Here is a 17,464-nt window from a genome sequence, read left to right as displayed (position 1 = left end):
GAAAGGATCTTTCCTAAGCAATTGGTCTCAACAGGGGGTTTAAAATATTCAGTAAACTATTTTAAACAGGTGTGCCATCGTCCAGACTTGTTGCATTTATAGAGCACAAGCAGAATAGATTTACCATGATTCTTAAGGGCTCTAGGACTTTTAGGATGGTAAATGAACATTGGCTTCAACTTAAAGTCACCAGTGGCATCAGCTGCTAAAAAGAGAGCTGGCTGATTCTTTGAAAACTGTTGAAGCCAGGCATTGACTTCTCTTCTGTAGCTATGAAAGTCCTCGATGGCATCTTCTTCCAATATAATGTTATTTTGTCTACATTGAAAATCTGTTTAGTGTAGCCACCTTCATTCTTTATCTTAGCTAGATCTTCTGGATAATTTGATGCAGCTTCTACATTAGCCCTTGCTGTTTCACCTTTCTCTTAAATGTTATGGAGATGGCTTTTTTCCTAGCTTCAGACTTTTCTTCTGCAGCTTTCTCATCACCCTTAGCCTTCCCTGAATTAAGAGAATAGGACTTTGCTCTGAACTAGGCTTTGGCTAAAGGGAATGTTATGGCTGCTTTGATCTTGTACCCAAACCACTAAAATTTTCTTCATAATAGCAGAAAGGCTATTTGTTACTATTCATGTATTCACTGGGATAGTGCTTTTAATTTCCTTCAAGAAGTTCCTTTGCATTCACAACTTGGTTAACAGTTTGGCACAAGAGGCCTAGCTTGCCGCCTATTTCAACTTTTGACATGCCTTCCTCACTAAACCGAATCATTTCTAGTTTTTTTCTTTAAAGCGACAGATGTACAGGTTCACTGCTTGCACTTGAATACGTGAAGGCCATTGTGCTGTGCTGTGCTTAGTTGCTCAGTCATGTTCTACTCTTTGCAACCCCTTAGACTGTAGCCCGCCAGGCTCCTCTGTTCATGGGGATTCTCCAGGCAAGAATATTGGAGTGGGTTGCCATGCTCTCCTCCAGGGGCTCTTCCCAACCCAGAGATCGAACCCAGGTCTCCCGCATTGCAGGTGGATTCTTTACCATCTGCGCCATCAGGGAAGCCCATTGTAGGGTTATTTATTGGCCTGATTTCAGTATGGTTGTGTCTTAAGGAACAGGGAGACCTGAGGGAAGAGAGAGATGGGGATATGGTCAGTGGGTAGAGCAGTCAGAACACACAGATTTATCAGTTAAGTTCGCTGTCTTCTATAGGTGTAGTTTGTGGCACCCCAGAACGATTATAGTAACATCAAAGATTGCTGACCACGGATCACCATTGTGTAGTTAAAGAGTTTGATTAGCTTTGCTGTTGAAGTTTTCTATAATGTAAAGCAAGTGTTTAATTTATAAAATTATATTTTATAGTTTTATGTTGATGGCTGTTACAGTTTCACAGAAGTTTTATCTGAAAAAAATCATCTTCAAAAGCTAAAGAACCTTCAAAAAATGCTTCCTGCGGCTTCAGTGCATGTAGTCCTACCGCATAACCTAGTCTGATGGACAATATCTGAGATTTATTTTAATATCTCATATAATAATATATATACAACCCAGTAAATTCTGTTTTATCAGGTATTATTTTATAGTATTAATTCATTCAGGGTGCAGATATCATAAGTAATTCTTAATTTAAATCCTTAAACATGTTACCATCTATGGAAGTATGAAGTTGTCATTTATTGGATTGCTCAAATAAATAAATTTGTTGAAGTGGTGACTTAATTGAATACGTAAGAATTCTGAATACCTAATACCTCTTTGAAAGACTGTGATACTGTTAAGCCAGTAGGTGTCCCTAAAGTCTGTTTGTTGTTTCTCTCTGGGTGTCAGTTTTTCTGACTCAGCGAATCCTGACCTTTGCTTATGCCTTGTCAGACATTGAAAATTCCTACAGATATGACAGATGAAAGCAAGCTTATTATATAAACAAAAGAAGTCAAGTTCTGCCAGACTATGCAATTGGCATGGTTTTTGCTTCCAGTTTCATATTGGTTATAATATGTTCCTTTAAAGTTCAACATTCAGAAAACTAAGATCGTGGCATCCGGTCCCATCACTTCATGGCAAATAGATAAGGAAAAAGTGGAAACAGTGGCTGACTTTATTTTTCTGGGCTCCAAAATCACTGCAGATGGTGATTGCAGCCATGAAATTAAAAGACACTTAGTCCTTGGAAGGAAAGTTATGACCAACCTAGACAGCATATTAAAAAGCAGAGACATTACTTTGTCAACAAAGGTCCGTCTAGTCAAGGCTATGGTTTTTCCAGTGGTCATGTATGGATGTGAGAGTTGGACTATAAAGAAAGCTGAGTGCAGAAGAATTGATGCTTTTGAATTGTGGTTTTGGAGAGGACTCTTGAGAGTCCCTTGGACTGCAAGGAGATCCAACCAGTCCATCCTAAAGGAGATCAGTCCTGGTGTTCATTGGAAGGACTGATGTTGAAGCTGAAACTCCAATATTTTGGCCACCTGATGCGAAGATCTGACTCATTTGAAAAGACCCTGATGCTGGGAAAGATTGAGAACAGGAGGAGAAGGGGACGGCAGAGGATGAGATGGTTGGATGGCATCACGGACTCAATGGACATGAGTTTGGGTGGACTCCGAGAGTTGGTGATGGACAGGGAGGCCTGGCGTGCTGTGATTCATGGGGTCGCAAAGAGTCAGACAGTACTGAGCAACTGAACTGAACTGAAGAGCTCATAGACTAGAAAATGTAGGGGCTAAATGACAAGAAGGGGTAACATCTCCTTCTGTGAGTTTGAGATTTTCCTTCCACATTTTTGAGTAAAATTTTTGAAGTTACTGTAAAGTTGAAAGAATTTTGCAATGAACACTCATTTACCCACCACCTGGACACTACTATTAACATTTTAATATACTTGCTTTATCATCTATCTGTTTATCTCTCTAGCCATCAGTACATCTTGGCTCTGTTTGTGCTTTTTAAAGAAAGTTGCAGTACATTTCCCCCTAAATATTTTAGCATTTATTAAACTAGAGTTCCATATTGGCTTATAGTTTCTTCTCTCCTTTCTTTAGTATTCTTGCTTTCTAATTTTCATTGATCTTCATTCATCCTAAAGATTGGTAGTAGTTATGGGAAAAATAAAGTGAAGAAATTCTCAAAAAAAAAAGATTTCTCCGAGCTAAAGGCAAACAGAAGTCTAAGGCCCCACAAAATGTCAAAGACCCACACCTGGACTCTTGAGTGTGAAATTTTCAGTATACCAGTTATAAAGAGAAGACTGAAAGATTTCAGAGTAAAAAAAGTAAGTGACCTCTAAAGGAAAAAAAATCAGAAAGATAGCACGTCTCTTATTAGAAATCTGGGTGGTAGAAGCTAGTAGAGCAGTCCCTTCAAAATTCTGAGGGTAAATGATTTTAAACCTATAATTCTGTTGGTAACAATATTACTCACCCAGTGTTAGGGCAGAATACAGCATTCTCAGAAATACAAGAATTCAGAACATTTTGCTCTTATCTATTCTTTCTTAGGAAATTATCAATACTTGAGGATATGCTTTACTAAAATCAGGGTAGAAAACATAGGACCTAGGTTGGAGTGGCTCTATGTCAGGTAGCCAGTGAAAGAGAGCAGAGAGCCCCATTTGGAGAAAGAAGGAAAGGATGTCTTTGGGGGAAAGGAGTCAGTAGAATACATAGTAAGACTGAGAGACTGGAGATTTTGAGAAGTGATAAAGCCAGAGAATACTAGAGAAAGATATGGCTCAGATATAAAGCAAGGTAAAATGGAGCATGATTTTGAAACTAGTGGCATTTAAAAAAATTTATATGAACTTGACAGATAACTTTGGGAGACATCAGTTGTTAACATTGGAACCTTAGTGAAAGAATTGTATTTCTAGCACACCCTTTGGTTGTGCAATAACTATAATATAAATGTTATAATCAATTTTTAAGTGAAGTACTAAACTTTATAGAGAAGTTTAGAGAATAAAGCAAGTCCACTATTCATCTTTTCATTAGTTTTTTCCCTTTGTGGAAAGTTTTAAATTACAAGTTTAATCTCTACTTGCTGTAGATTTATCCAGATTTTCTCCTCCCTCCCTCTCTCTTTCTCTCTCTTCCTCTCCTACTTTCTTTCTCTTTCTCTTCCTGTTTCTCTCTTTCTTTTAATTTCCTTTATTCCTTCCTCCCTCCCTCTTTTCTTTCTTTTGTTAGATTCAGTTTATTTTACTGAATTTAGATTCAAGTTTGGCCAATTAGTTGGGGCCTGGACTTGGATTCTTTTTCTACTTCAGTGAGTTTTGATAGTTTTGTGTTTTTCTAGGGATTTCTTTGTTTCTTGTAAATTATTTAATCTGTTGGCATAAATTTATTTTTGTAAGGGTTGTAGAAATGTCCCCTCTGTCATTTCTGATTTTAGTGATTTGACTCTAAAATCAATTTTGTTGATTTTTTTCAAAGAAGCAACTTCTGGTTTTAATGATTTTTCTCTATTGTATTTCTATTCTCTGTTTCACCAGTTCCCGTTCAGATTTTATCTTCTTCCTTCTGCTTGCTTTATGTTTAGTTTGCTCTTTTTTCCATAACTTAAGGTGGGAAGATTTAGGCTATTAATTTCAGATCTTTCTAATATAGGTGTTTACAGCTATAAATCTCCCTTTAAGTACTGCTTTTGCTACATCCCATAAGTTATGGTGTGTTTTGTCTTAATTTCATTTCAGTGACTCTTCTAAATTCCCTTGTGATTTCTTCTTTGGTTCATTGTTTATTTAGGAATATACTGTTTAATCTCCATGTATCTGAAAGCTTTTATTTTTAAATTTTGAAGTCAACCTATAGACTGATCATTAATGGCTTATCAGTGACTACAAAGTAGGATTAAATCTTCTCAACCTGACAGGGTAAAAGAAAAGGTACAGTTGACAGAGATGGAAAAGTAGATGAGGGAGCAAAGATCAAAGGACAAATGTCCTCATTTAACAAAGTAGAAAGTTAAGAGATACAGTCTATGGTTGACGAAACAGGAAACAAAGGTTTAAATACATTGAACTTTGTACCATATTGTCAGGCAAACTATGTATGTGTTGGTCTATCAGTTTGTTGTTTTTAACTACATGAGTGTATTATTTGAATTGACAATTAAACAATTGCCAGTCTTCTTGGAGTCTCTAAATTAGTTTATCCTTTATTTGCCAGAGAGAAAATAATCCTAGAACTAGAACTTACGAGTGTTTTGATAACTTTTTAAAGAGAAATCATTCTGGAAATTTTGTTAGATGTTACCTCTTCCCACTGCATGCCTGATTCTTACTTTACTAAGTGTATTTCATCAGTTTGACATTTCTTGTTTTTCCCCAGACTGAGGCAGCTAAATTAGTTCCAATGGGTTTCACCACTGCAACTGAGTTCCACCAAAGGCGATCTGAGATCATACAGATTACTACTGGCTCCAAAGAACTTGACAAACTGCTTCAAGGTATTGTAATCTCTTATCCTATGTCATGAAGCATCCAGGTTATAGAACATAACTAAAATATTTGGTTCATGTTTATGTGTTAGATAGAATTAAGAAATAAAGGAAAGTATTCAGTAAGACTGAAGGGTGAGGCTGACTTTAAAAATACGAAAATTATCTGCCAATTCAATAATTTAATCTCCAATTAATAATTGCATTCTTGAGGGTCATCTCCCTCTGCCTAAAGAAATAATATAACCTTTTACTCTACCACAGGTAGAAAATCTGATGGCTGGTTAAAATACTACATTGTAGTATCAGCACATTGTGCTGCACACTAATTTTCAGGACTTGATGCAAAGCTGTAAAGTTTTTGAACTTTTGAAAGCATCGCTGTCCTAAATTTTAGTGTTGGATTGGTTCTTGCTGCTTCCCCAAATATTTGATATTTAAGTTTCTTTTTGGGGGGCACAAAATAGCATGAGTTCAGGAGTCACACTCAGATTTGAGCATTTGCTTTCCCTCCTCTTCCCTCTCTTAGCATTTACTGGCTATATTACCTGGTACAGATTACTTATATTCTATGCCTCAATTTTCTTATCTTATTGAAGAAGAAAAGGTCTTACCTTTGACCTCATAATGAGGTCAAAAAAAGCTTCCTACCTTATAAGTTATTGGAATTAAATGAATTGATAGCACAATGACAGATACACAAAAAATATTTGGTAAATGGTAGGTATTATCTATAATTTATTTTTTTAATGACTGCTTATTGACTTGTGATGGTATTGTTCTGTATATTGGTTGTGGTGATACTTACATGAAGCTACAAATGTGATAAATTGCATAGTACTACACAGACACAAATGAGTGCATATATAGCAGGAGAAATCGGAATAAGCTCTGTGGATTGTATGGATGTCAATTTTCTGATATTTATACTATAATTATATAAAACATTAACATTGGGGGAGGCTGGATGAAGAATGCATGGAACCTCTATATTTCTTTGCAGTTGTCTATGAATCTAGAATTATTTCCAAATGAAGTATTTTTAAAATTACTGCTTATTGAAGATTGGGTCTCTAAATTATGTAAACATCTCTATGATGAGCTACTGGGACGTTTCTATGGTTATGTTTCTAACATTTGTATTGTGCTAAGAGATGTTCCTTTTTTAGGAGGAATTGAGACTGGATCCATCACAGAGATGTTTGGAGAATTCCGAACTGGGAAGACTCAGATCTGTCATACATTGGCTGTAACATGCCAGGTGAGCTGTTGGGGCTCTGCCTAATCATATCAGCAAGAATGAGTTGATTCCTGCTACTGGCAAGCATCTGTTAGCATGGACCAAAAAAGCACTTTCTCTGTCTTCAAAAATGCGAGGGGGACTTTCCTGGCAGGGCCAGCGGTTCAGACTCTGAGCTCCCTCTGCAGGGGACACAGGTTCAGTTCCTGGTGGGGTATTGAACCTGTGCATGCTGCGTGACTCAGCCACAAAAGAAGAGTGCTGTGGCTAATTAGAAGACAGGTTGCTACTGTAGGGCTTCCAGACAGCTCGGAAACTTTCAGGTTATTAATTTCACATACATTCTTGCTATCCACTAGGCCTCTCATGGCTTTTTCTGCCCTCTTCACTAGTTTAGATTTATGATTCTTCATTAAAGTCATTCCTTTACAGATACCCTCAGATTTACACTCCCCATCTGAAGAGATGCTGTTCTTAGATGAACCCTATCTGTTTTCAGTGCCTGATTTCCCCAATAGCGATCATACTAGAGAAAAATCTTAACATAAAGCTGGTTGACCTCACTTTAAATTTAAGATGACAGGCTTTAACGTTCAATACCGCTTGGCAGATCTCCTGAAAATTTTTCATTTCAGGCAACGTTTTCCTCCACTCAGTAAGAATCTTCGTAATTTCTCCTTTTTCCTCAAAATTTCATGCTTCTCTTCAGCCTCACTGTTAGCCAAATTAATCTAAACTGTTCTTCACATCAAAACTATAAACTCACGTAGCTTTTATAAAAATTTTATGAATATAGTTGATTTACAATGTTATGTTAATTTCTGCTATCTAGTAAAGTGGTTCAGTTATACTAATAAGTACATTCTTTTTCGTATTCTTTCCCATTGTGGTTTGTCACAGGATTGTATTTATTTGTTTATCTGGCTGCATTAGATCTTAGCTGCAGCATGCAGGTTGTAGGATCTTTGTTGCGTCATGTAGGATCTTTCACTGCAGCGTGCGGACTCTCTAGTTGTGGCACACGGGCTAGGCAGTTGCATTGGTCAGGTTCCAGAGCATGCGGGCTCTAGTTGTGGCCATGGGCTTAACTGCTTCACAGCATATGGGATCTTAGTTCTCCAGTGAAGGGTCGAACCCATGCCCTTTGCACTGCATGGTGGGTTCTTAACCGCTGGGTCACCAGGGAAGCCTCTTGTGACAGAACATGGACTGTAGTTCCTTGTACTGTATAGGAGGGCCTTGTTGCTCATCCATTCTGTACAATACTTAGCAGCTGCTAATCCCGAACTCTCACTCTATCCATCCCCAACACACCCCCCCCCCGACTTTTCTCTATGTCTGTTTTGTAGAGAAGTCCATTTGTGTTACATTTTATTTTTTTAAATATAAATTTATTTATTTTAGTTGGAGGTTAATTACTTTGTATCACATTTTAGATTCCATGTGTAAGTGATATCATATGGTGTTTGTCTTTCTCTTTCAGACTTAGTTCACTTAGTGTGATAATCTCTAGGTCCATCCATGTTGCTGCAAATGGCAGTATTTCATTCATTTTTATGGCTGCGTAGTATTCCATTGTATATCTGTATAGTAATCCATGGAGTAGTATTTCATTGTATACATGCACATCTTTATCCATTCATCTGTCAGTGGACATTTAGGTTGCTCCTATGTCTTAGCTATCATGATAGTGCTGCTGTGAACACAGGGGTGCATGTATCTTTTAGAACTAAAGTTTTGTCTGGGTATATGCCCAAGAGTAGGATTGCTGGAGCATATGGTAACTCTATTTTTAGTTTTTTGAGGAGCCTCCATACTGTTTTCCACAGTGGCTATACCAATTTACATTCCCACCCACAGTGTAGGAAGGTTCCTTTTTGTCCACAACCTCCCCAGCATTTGTTATTTGTAGGCTGTTTAATGAGGGCCATTCTGACTGGTGTGAGGTAAATCCATCGATCTATAGCCACCTTTTCTTACCTTGGGTTACAGTAGAGAGTGTCTCTTTTCCTCTCAAAGGCCCTACCATTGTGATCTGGTTACCATGCCTTGCCAATTTTCCAAGGACTCTGCTCCTTCTGTTTTCCGGTCTACCTCTTTATTAAATTATTTTCATTGTTACACAAGCATGCCTGGTATCTCCTACATTAGGGAAAAAACTTACCTAGATGCCTTCTGTTTCTTCTTTGTTTGCTTTGCTAGGATGGATTTGGAAACAGACACAATGAGTTAAACAATTCCTAAACAATTCATATCGCATTTAAGTAGTAGCTACAGGAATCAAACCCAACTTCAGAGCCCATGCTCTTAAAACTCATTAAAGTATTACCTGGCTTGTAGTAACTGACTAGTCCTCTACTGTATTGCTACTGCCTAAGTCAGTACTCAGTAAATACTGGAAAGAATAGAGGTGATTGAATTAGATGTCCTAAGGCATACCAAGCTTCAGCAATATGTGAACCATGAACTTCCAGATGTTAAAGCTGGTTTTAGAAAAGGCAGAGGAAACAGATCAAATTGCCAACATCTGCTGGATCATGGAAAAAGCAAGAGAGTTCCAGAAAAACATCTATTTCTGCTTTATTGACTATACCAAAGCCTTTGACTGTGCGGATCACAATAAACTGTGGAAAATTCTGAAAGAGATGGGAATACCAGACCACCTGACCTGCCTCTCGAGAAACCTGTATGCAGATCAGGAAGCAACAATTAGGACTGGACATGGAACAACAGACTGGTTTCAAATAGGAAAAGGAGGACGTCAAGGCTGTATATTGTCACCCTGCTTATTTAACTTCTATGCAGAGTACATCATGAGAAACGCTGGGCTGGAAGAAGCACAAGCTGGAATCAAGATTGCTGGGAGAAATATCAATAACCTCAGATATGCAGATGACACCACTCTTATGGCAGAAAGTGAAGAGGAACTAAAAAGCCTCTTGATGAAAGTGAAAGAGGAGAGTGAAAAAGTTGGCTTAAAGCTCAACATTCAGAAAACTAAGATCATGGCATCTGGTTCCATCACTTCATGGGAAATAGATGGGGAAACAGTGGAAACAGTGTCAGACTTTATTTTGGGGGGTCCAAAATCCCTGCAGATGGTGATTGCAGCCATGAAATTAAAAGACACTTACTCCTTGGAAGAAAGGTTATGACCAACCTAGATAGCATATTGGAAAGCAGAGACATTACTTTGCCAACAAAGGTCCGTCTAGTCAAGGCTATGGTTTTTCCAGTGGTCATGTATGGATGTGAGAGTTAGACTGTGAAGAAAGCCGAGTGCCGAAGAATTGATGCTTTTGAACTGTGGTGTTGGAGAAGACTCTTGAGAGTCCCTTAGACTGCAAGGAGATCCAGCCAGTCCATTCTAAAGGAGATCAGTCCTGGGTGTTCTTTGGAAGGAATGATGCTAAAGCTGAAACTCCAGTACTTTGGCCACCTCATGCGAAGAGTTGACTCATTGGAAAAGACTCTGATGCTGGGAGGGATTGGGGGCAGGAGGAGAAGGGGACGACAGAGGATGAGATGGCTGGATAGCATCACCGACTCAATGGACATGAGTCTGAGTGAACTCCGGGAGTTGGTGATGGACGGGGAGGCCTGGCGTGCTGCGATTCATGGGGTCTCAAAGAGTCAGACACGACAGAGCGACTGAACTGAAGGCATGCCTGATATATTAGTAAATAAAAAATACAGGGGAAGTAGCATAAGTTTTTAAGGAAGAAACAGGATTCCATCACACTAGAATAATCATTGAATATTTTATGGGAAAAAGAGATTAGACCAGGATCCTGAAGAATGCTAAATTTAACCAGGTAAATAAACTAAAAAACTATAGGGAATGGATGAACAGGGCAGAGACAGGGGAGCATAACATAATAAGACAAAATAAGCCCACTTACCTAGCTCAGAAGTTGTATTTGGACAAATTGTAGGAGACAAACCTTTGAAAAGGACACATCAAGACCATTTTACAAGTTCTTGACCAAAATATAAGAAGTATAGACTTGATTCTATAGATAGTGGGGATAATTCAGCATTTTTCAACAGAAGAGAAGCATGAGCAAATTTTCAAAAATATTCTGGTAGCAACTTGTTTAATGAACTGAAAGGAGAGGCAGGAGCTAAGGATAGCTGCAGTATAATTATTATAAACTCATGTTCATCGAGTTGGTGATGCCATCCAACCATCTCATCCTCTGTCATCCCTTTCTCCTGCCTTCAATCTTTCCCAGCATCAGGATCTTTTCCAGTGAGTCAGCTCTTCGCATCAAGTGGCCAAAGTATTGGAGTTTCAGCTTCAGCATCAGTCCTTCCAATGAATATTCAAGACTGATTTCCTTTAGGGTGGACTGGCTGGATCTCCTGGCTATCCAGGGGACTCTCCAGAGTCTTCTTCAACACCACAGTTCAAAAATATCAATTCTTCGGCACTCAGCTGTCTTTATAGTCCATCTCTCACATCCATCATGAGTACTGGAAAATCCATAGCTTTGACTAGACAGACCTTCGTTGGCAAAGTAATGTCTCTGCTTTTTAATATACTGTCTAGGTTGGTCATAACTTTTCCAAGGAACAAGCGTCTTTTAATTTCATGGCTGCAGTCACCGTGTGCAGTGATTTTGGAGCCAAAAAAAATGAAGTCTGTCACTGTTTCCATTGTTTCCTCATCTGTTTACAATGAAGTGATGGGACCAGATGCCATGATCTTAGTTTTCTGAATGTTGAGCTTTAAGCCAACTTTTTCACTCTCTTTCACTTTCATCAAGAGGCTCTTAGTTCTTCTTCGCTTTCAGCCATAAGGGTGGTGTCATCTTCATATCTGAGGTTATTGATATTTCTCCTGGCAGTCTTGATTCCAGCTTGTGCTTCATCCAGCTCAGCATTTCTCATGATGTACTCTGCATAAAAGTTAAATAAGCAGGGTGGCAATATACAGCTTTGACGTACTCCTTTCCCAGTTTGGAACCAGTCTGTTGTTCCATGTCCATTTCTAACTGTTGCTTCTTGACCTGGTACAGATTTCTCAGGAGGCAGGTCAGATGGTCTGATATTCCCATCTCTTCCAGAATTTTCCACAATTTGTTGTGATCCACAATAGTCAAAGGCTTTGGCATAGTCAACAAAGCAGAAATAGATGTTTTTCTGGAACTCTCTTTTTCAATGATCCAACGGATGTTGGCAATTTGATCTCTGGTTCTCTGCCTTTTCTAAATCCAGATTGAACATCTGGAAGTTCATTGTTCATGTACTGTTGAAGCCTGGCTTGGCGAATTTTGAGCATTACTTTGCTAGCATGTGAGATGAATGCAATTGTGTGGTAGTTTTACAGGTTAAATATGCATTTAATGCACCTAGCCTACTGAACATCATAGCTTAGCCCAGCTTACCTTAAACATGCTCAGAACACTTAAATTAGCCTGCAGTTGGGCAAAATCATCTAACACAAAGCCTGTTTTGTAATAAAGTGTTGAATTTCTCATATATAGTTTATTGCATACTATACTGAAAGAACCAGAATGTTTGTAAGTGTACCAGCTGTTTGCCCTCCAGCTCAAGTGGCTGACTGGGAGCATAGTGTGGTTGCCCAGTACTTTGAAAGTGTTATACAGCAAATGACTCACCTGGGAAAAGACTGAAATTCAGAGTTTTGGTTTGTACTAAATTTGTATCACTTTCACACCATGGTAAAGTTGAAGGATTGTAAATCAAGCCATAGTTAAGTTGGAAACTGTCTAGATAGATTACACTCACCCCTCCCAAGGACACAACTTACCAATGGAGTTAGAGAATAACTGAAAGGAAATCTGCCTTCTTCAGTCACTATGACAGAGGGGACTTCCTGGTATCTTACCATCCAATGTGAGTTCTTATCCTCTCAACAAAATAACATTCATTCTTGGAACTTATAAATTTAAACATCAAATATAAATTGTTCTCTTTTGTGTATTTTCCCTTTTGAAACAAATTATGAACTACCATTTATAATTTATCCTGTATTTAAGAGCAGTTTATAAAAATGTTTGTTACGTCACTGTAGTGCTATGTTATAAAGATGGCATGTGCCATTAAAAAAATATGGATTTTGTTAGGACTGTGTCTTGGATAGAGTTCACATTTAGTGAAACACATATATCTGCAGAGGCTTATATTATGAGACTGATTCTCTCAAGTCACCCAAGAAAATCTTTTTTTTTTTTTTTCATTTTACAGATAATGTGCACCAGTCAACACTACTGTCTTGAAGTGGTCAGTACCATTGCTTGAGATAGGAAAATATTTTCATTCTGCATGAATAAAAGTTTATCTAATGACAAGAGACCCAACTTGGTCTCCTGTTTTTCTCATCATTTTCCTTTCTCATTTCTCATTTTGATTGTCTTTCTGTCCTCAGTTACTCTACTGATCTTTTCCATTGCAACCAAAATGTCACCACACAACAGCCACATTAGGATTCCAATGTCAAGTAGACATAAGCTATGTTGGCTCACCTCATAAATAACTCCAAGGAGAAAAGAGGGGGATCTAAGAACTTTTAGGATAGAGGGGAAGCATTGAGAAGAGGAACAGAGGTACAGACAAGCTGCCGGAGCTACAGCTTATTGCTCAAGCACCATTAGAAAATTTTAGCTAAAAGGAAATAGAACTATTTAAAATATCACTCAGATGTCGGTCATCTGATATGATATGTGACCTTTATAAATAGAAATGTTTTCCCTATGTTGTTTTGACAGGGATTCATGTGGAATAAATATTTAGAGTACATTACACAATATCTGTAGTTGCCATTGGCAACTGAGCGTAGCATGCTGATGCTCTTAAGTTGTACAGACTCCTATCTCAGGAATGTTTATTAGTCAGATAATGCCTGTTTACAATAAACTGAAGCAAAATTCTAAAACATACCCTCTCTATAAAAACAACTGAACATTCACAGTTGGCTGAATAACTGGATCTTTGATATTTTTGTCAGAGAAAAAAAGTTCTAATTCATTAGTAATGGAAAGGATGACATGTGGCTAGCCTAAGAGCTGGAACCAGAGGTATAGAGAGGCTGTTAGATTAGTATTTAAATCTAAATATTATCACCTCTTATTTGTTCAGATTTTCTCGACTTAATGAAGTGAAACCCTATTATGTATCAGATCTGTCTAATAGTGAAGTTATATAAAGTTAAGGGTCATACTTAGGTTATAAAAATGAATAGCCCGTGTTTGTTCACAGTACTAGAATAATTTTAAAATCCTGAGAGGACAGTATTAAGTACCAATTTTAAATGGACATGCCCTTGACAGAAAATATGTCTTAGAAAACTTTTCACATACAATCAAGAATATATGTAGAAAGAATTTATACCATAGCATTATAAAATGGTGCAAGTTCGAAACAGCTTGCATCATTATGAAATAAGATTAAATTATGGTTGTTGTGGTTGTTCGGTCACTAAGTCGTGTCCGACTCTTTGCAATCTCATGAACTGCAGCATGCCAGCCTTCTCTGCCCTTCACTATTTCTGTGAGTTTGCTCAAACTTATGTTCATTGAGTCAGTGATGCCATCCAACTGTCTCATCCTCTGTTGCCCCCTTCTCTTGCCCTCAGTCTCTCCCAGCATCAGAGTCTTTTCCAGTGAGTCAGCTCTTTGCATCAGGTGGCCAAAGTACTGGAGCTTAAGCATCAATCCTTCCATTGAATATTCAGGGTTGATTTCCTTTAGGATTGACTGGTTTGATCTCCTTGCTGTCCAAGGGACTCTCAGTAGTCTTCTCCAGCACCACAGTTCAAAAGCATCAGTTCTTCAGCGCTGAGCCTTCTTTATGGTCCCACACTCACATGCATACATGACTACTGGACAAACCATAGCTTTGACTATATGAACCTCTGTCGGCAAAGTGATGTCTCTGCTTATGGTACTAGGCAGTTATTACAAATAGCAACCTTGGTGGTCAGCCCAGCAACACGAGATGGCTGAGGTGACACTGGAAGGGTGAGGCAGAGGAGACAAAATGAGCAGGGGTGTACAGCACATAGTCCATCCCCCTGTGACCAGGCCAGCAGTCCACTTCTCTGCTGTCAGTCTGCCTACCAATGCCCTGTCCAGACACTCATGGCCTCCCTTCTGCCCAGGGAGGTCTGTTTAGCTGGAAAAGAACTCATGCTAGTACTAAAGATGCAGAAAGTGAGAGAAAGAACCTCATTCATTTTAATTCCTATGGACTTAGGCCCCTGAATGTCAAATTTTCTCCTCCCCAAAAACCGAGGCAGTTTCAGCTTTCTGAAGACATTCTTCCGTTGTATATATATCTTTTGCTGTTTCCACAAATTCCTATGGTTTGAAAAATTTTATCTGCCAGCCTACCAAATGACAACATAATCATTTTCCCCTTTCCAAATTTACGAAGCCTTCTGTAATTGAATATATGCTAAAGTCAGTGCCCTAGAGGTGGAGGATAGCTTGAGTCTTCCAGATGCCTTCTATGTCAGGCACTGTGCTAAACACTTGGCATGAATTATCTAACCTTCAAAACAGTGCCATAGGTAGGTTTTATTACATATTACACAAAATGTAAAAACTGAGGATTAATATTCTCAGGGTCACATAGCAAGTGGCAGAGTCACATATATAAAAAGTGTTTGTATGAAAATACACAGAAAATGATCTGGAAGATGGGAGTTTTTAAAAGAAGAAAATTCCCCCTTTTTTTTTTTACTCTACTTATTTCTGTATTGCTTGAATTTTTAATACAAACATGTAGTACTTTTGTAATTTTGAAAAAAAAAATCCTTTTTCTCAGAAATCGGAAAACACAAAATTTTGGCACTACCAGGCACTTAGTGTAAACTGTTGTAAGGGATTTTCCTCAGAATTTAAAGGTTCCAAACTAGATTTCAGGGGTGGAAACTACCATTTAGCCGCATTCACTTAAAATTTGTAGAACTCAGTATCTGGTATGGGATAGGTAGCCTAAAGCAGATTTCCCTGAAGAGCTCAAGAGACAGTTTTCCTGGCATTCCTCCATCTTCTTTCTTTTTTAAAAAAACTGATTATTTTTCCTTTTCTACGTTTGTTTATTTTCAATATCTGTGTACTATTGGAGCAAACACCTATTAAATGTGCTAGGGGGTGCCCCTGGGGTATTTGCCAATTTCCTTCAGCAACCCGAAGGAATGAACTCTGCTCGGTAAATATGAGCTCTGCTCATCTAAGTGTGAACTGGATATGATAAAATGAATTGGGTGTTGGATCAGAGTCTCTTGCTTATTAAAGCTAAGTAAATGATCTTCCTAATTGCCTTGAGAGGCTTGATCAGTCTTTTGCTGGTATACAATGATAGAAATTTTTTAATTGGAAGAAGTGTATGTGTTTAAAAAAAAGAATTTTATCACCTACTTTGGTATATATTTCCAAGCACTCTTCAACTCTGGCCAGACTCTAGCCTCACAATGACCTCCATACCTACTACTAGATATACTTCTCTCAGAAGTGAGTGTCTCCTCCCTAGATCTTATTGTCACTTTATTTTTCCTTTTGCTTTACTGGGAGCGGAAGCAATTATAGGCCCATCAGAAGGAAGCTGTTCAGTTATATCAGAAGTACAGTGTCATTTCCACTGTTCTTTTTCTCTCTAGCTTCCCATTGACCGAGGTGGAGGTGAAGGAAAGGCCATGTACATTGACACCGAAGGTACCTTTAGGCCAGAACGGCTGCTAGCAGTGGCTGAGAGGTAGGTCACTGGATCAGACAAGAGAAATATGGCTCCATCTGTCACTGTAGTGATTGCCAGGGTTAGTCTGGCTGAAGGGTGTCTTTTCCTCTCATTGCTCCATATCCCAAAGTTGTATGTGTGTTTCTAAAGAATAACCTTAGAGAAAAACATGCTTCTTTAGTCAAAAAACCTTTGAGTTGCTGTCAAACTGGATAAAACACAAGCTCAACTATATGCTGCCTTCTAGAGAACCAGTTTAGATTCAAAGACCCAAACAGGCTGAAACTAAAAAGATGGAAAAAAATATTGCATGCAAATAGTAACCATAGAGGGCTGGAGTAGCTATACTAATACCAGACAAAATAGACTTTTAGACAAAAAAAAGTACTAATTGAAGCAAAGAGGAACATCTTATAACTAAAAGGTCAGTTCATCCAGACAGTATAATAAATATATACACACTTAATAGAGCCTCAAAATATGTGCATAATTGTTGGGGACTAATACCTCACTCTCAGTAATGGATAGAGCATTTATCAGATGCCATGATAAAGAGCATCTACAAAAACCTACAGCTGGCATAATTTTTAATGGTGAAAATCTGAATGTTTTCTTCTTAAGACTGGGAATAAGGCAAGGATCTCCACACTCACCACTTATATTTCACATTGTACTGAAGGTCCCAGCCAGGGCAAGAAAATGAAATAAAAAGCATCCGGATTGGAATAGAAAATATAAACTATCTTAATTAATCAATGACATGATCCCATATGTAGAAAATCTTAAGAAGCTACACACAAAAAAACCTACTAAATTAGTTCAAAGGATGCAATCTCAATATGCAAAAATCCATTGTGTTTCTATATACTAGCAATGAACAATTCAAAAATTAAGAAAATAATTCCATTCACAGTAGTATCAAAAAGAATGAAATAGTAATAAATTTAACAGAAGTCCAAGACTTGTACACTGATAGCTACCATTGCTGAAAGAAACTGAAGAAGATCTACATAGAGAAACATTTCACATTCATGGATTGGAAGATGTGATTTTATTAAAAATGGTAATTATCCCTCAGATTGAT

General features: G+C 38.1%; 1 protein-coding gene across 2 annotated transcripts in view; it reads left to right on the top strand.

Annotated features, from left to right (window-relative positions):
• The window catches only part of RAD51 (RAD51 recombinase), a 30,999-nt gene that overhangs the window by 4,776 nt on the left and 8,759 nt on the right, over window positions 1–17,464 (top strand). For both annotated transcript variants that reach the window (XM_068964745.1, XM_068964746.1), the window contains exons 3-5: window positions 5,327–5,444; window positions 6,605–6,696; window positions 16,304–16,398. In XM_068964745.1, coding sequence (XP_068820846.1) covers window positions 5,327–5,444; window positions 6,605–6,696; window positions 16,304–16,398 — 305 coding nt within the window. The remainder of the gene's footprint in view (window positions 1–5,326; window positions 5,445–6,604; window positions 6,697–16,303; window positions 16,399–17,464) is intronic.

This window comes from Capricornis sumatraensis, chromosome 2 (genome assembly GCF_032405125.1).
Source record: "Capricornis sumatraensis isolate serow.1 chromosome 2, serow.2, whole genome shotgun sequence".
Taxonomy (NCBI): Eukaryota; Metazoa; Chordata; class Mammalia; order Artiodactyla; family Bovidae; genus Capricornis; species Capricornis sumatraensis.
The sequence above is the reverse complement of the archived record's forward strand: the minus strand, read 5'-3'. Positions and strand labels throughout refer to the sequence as shown.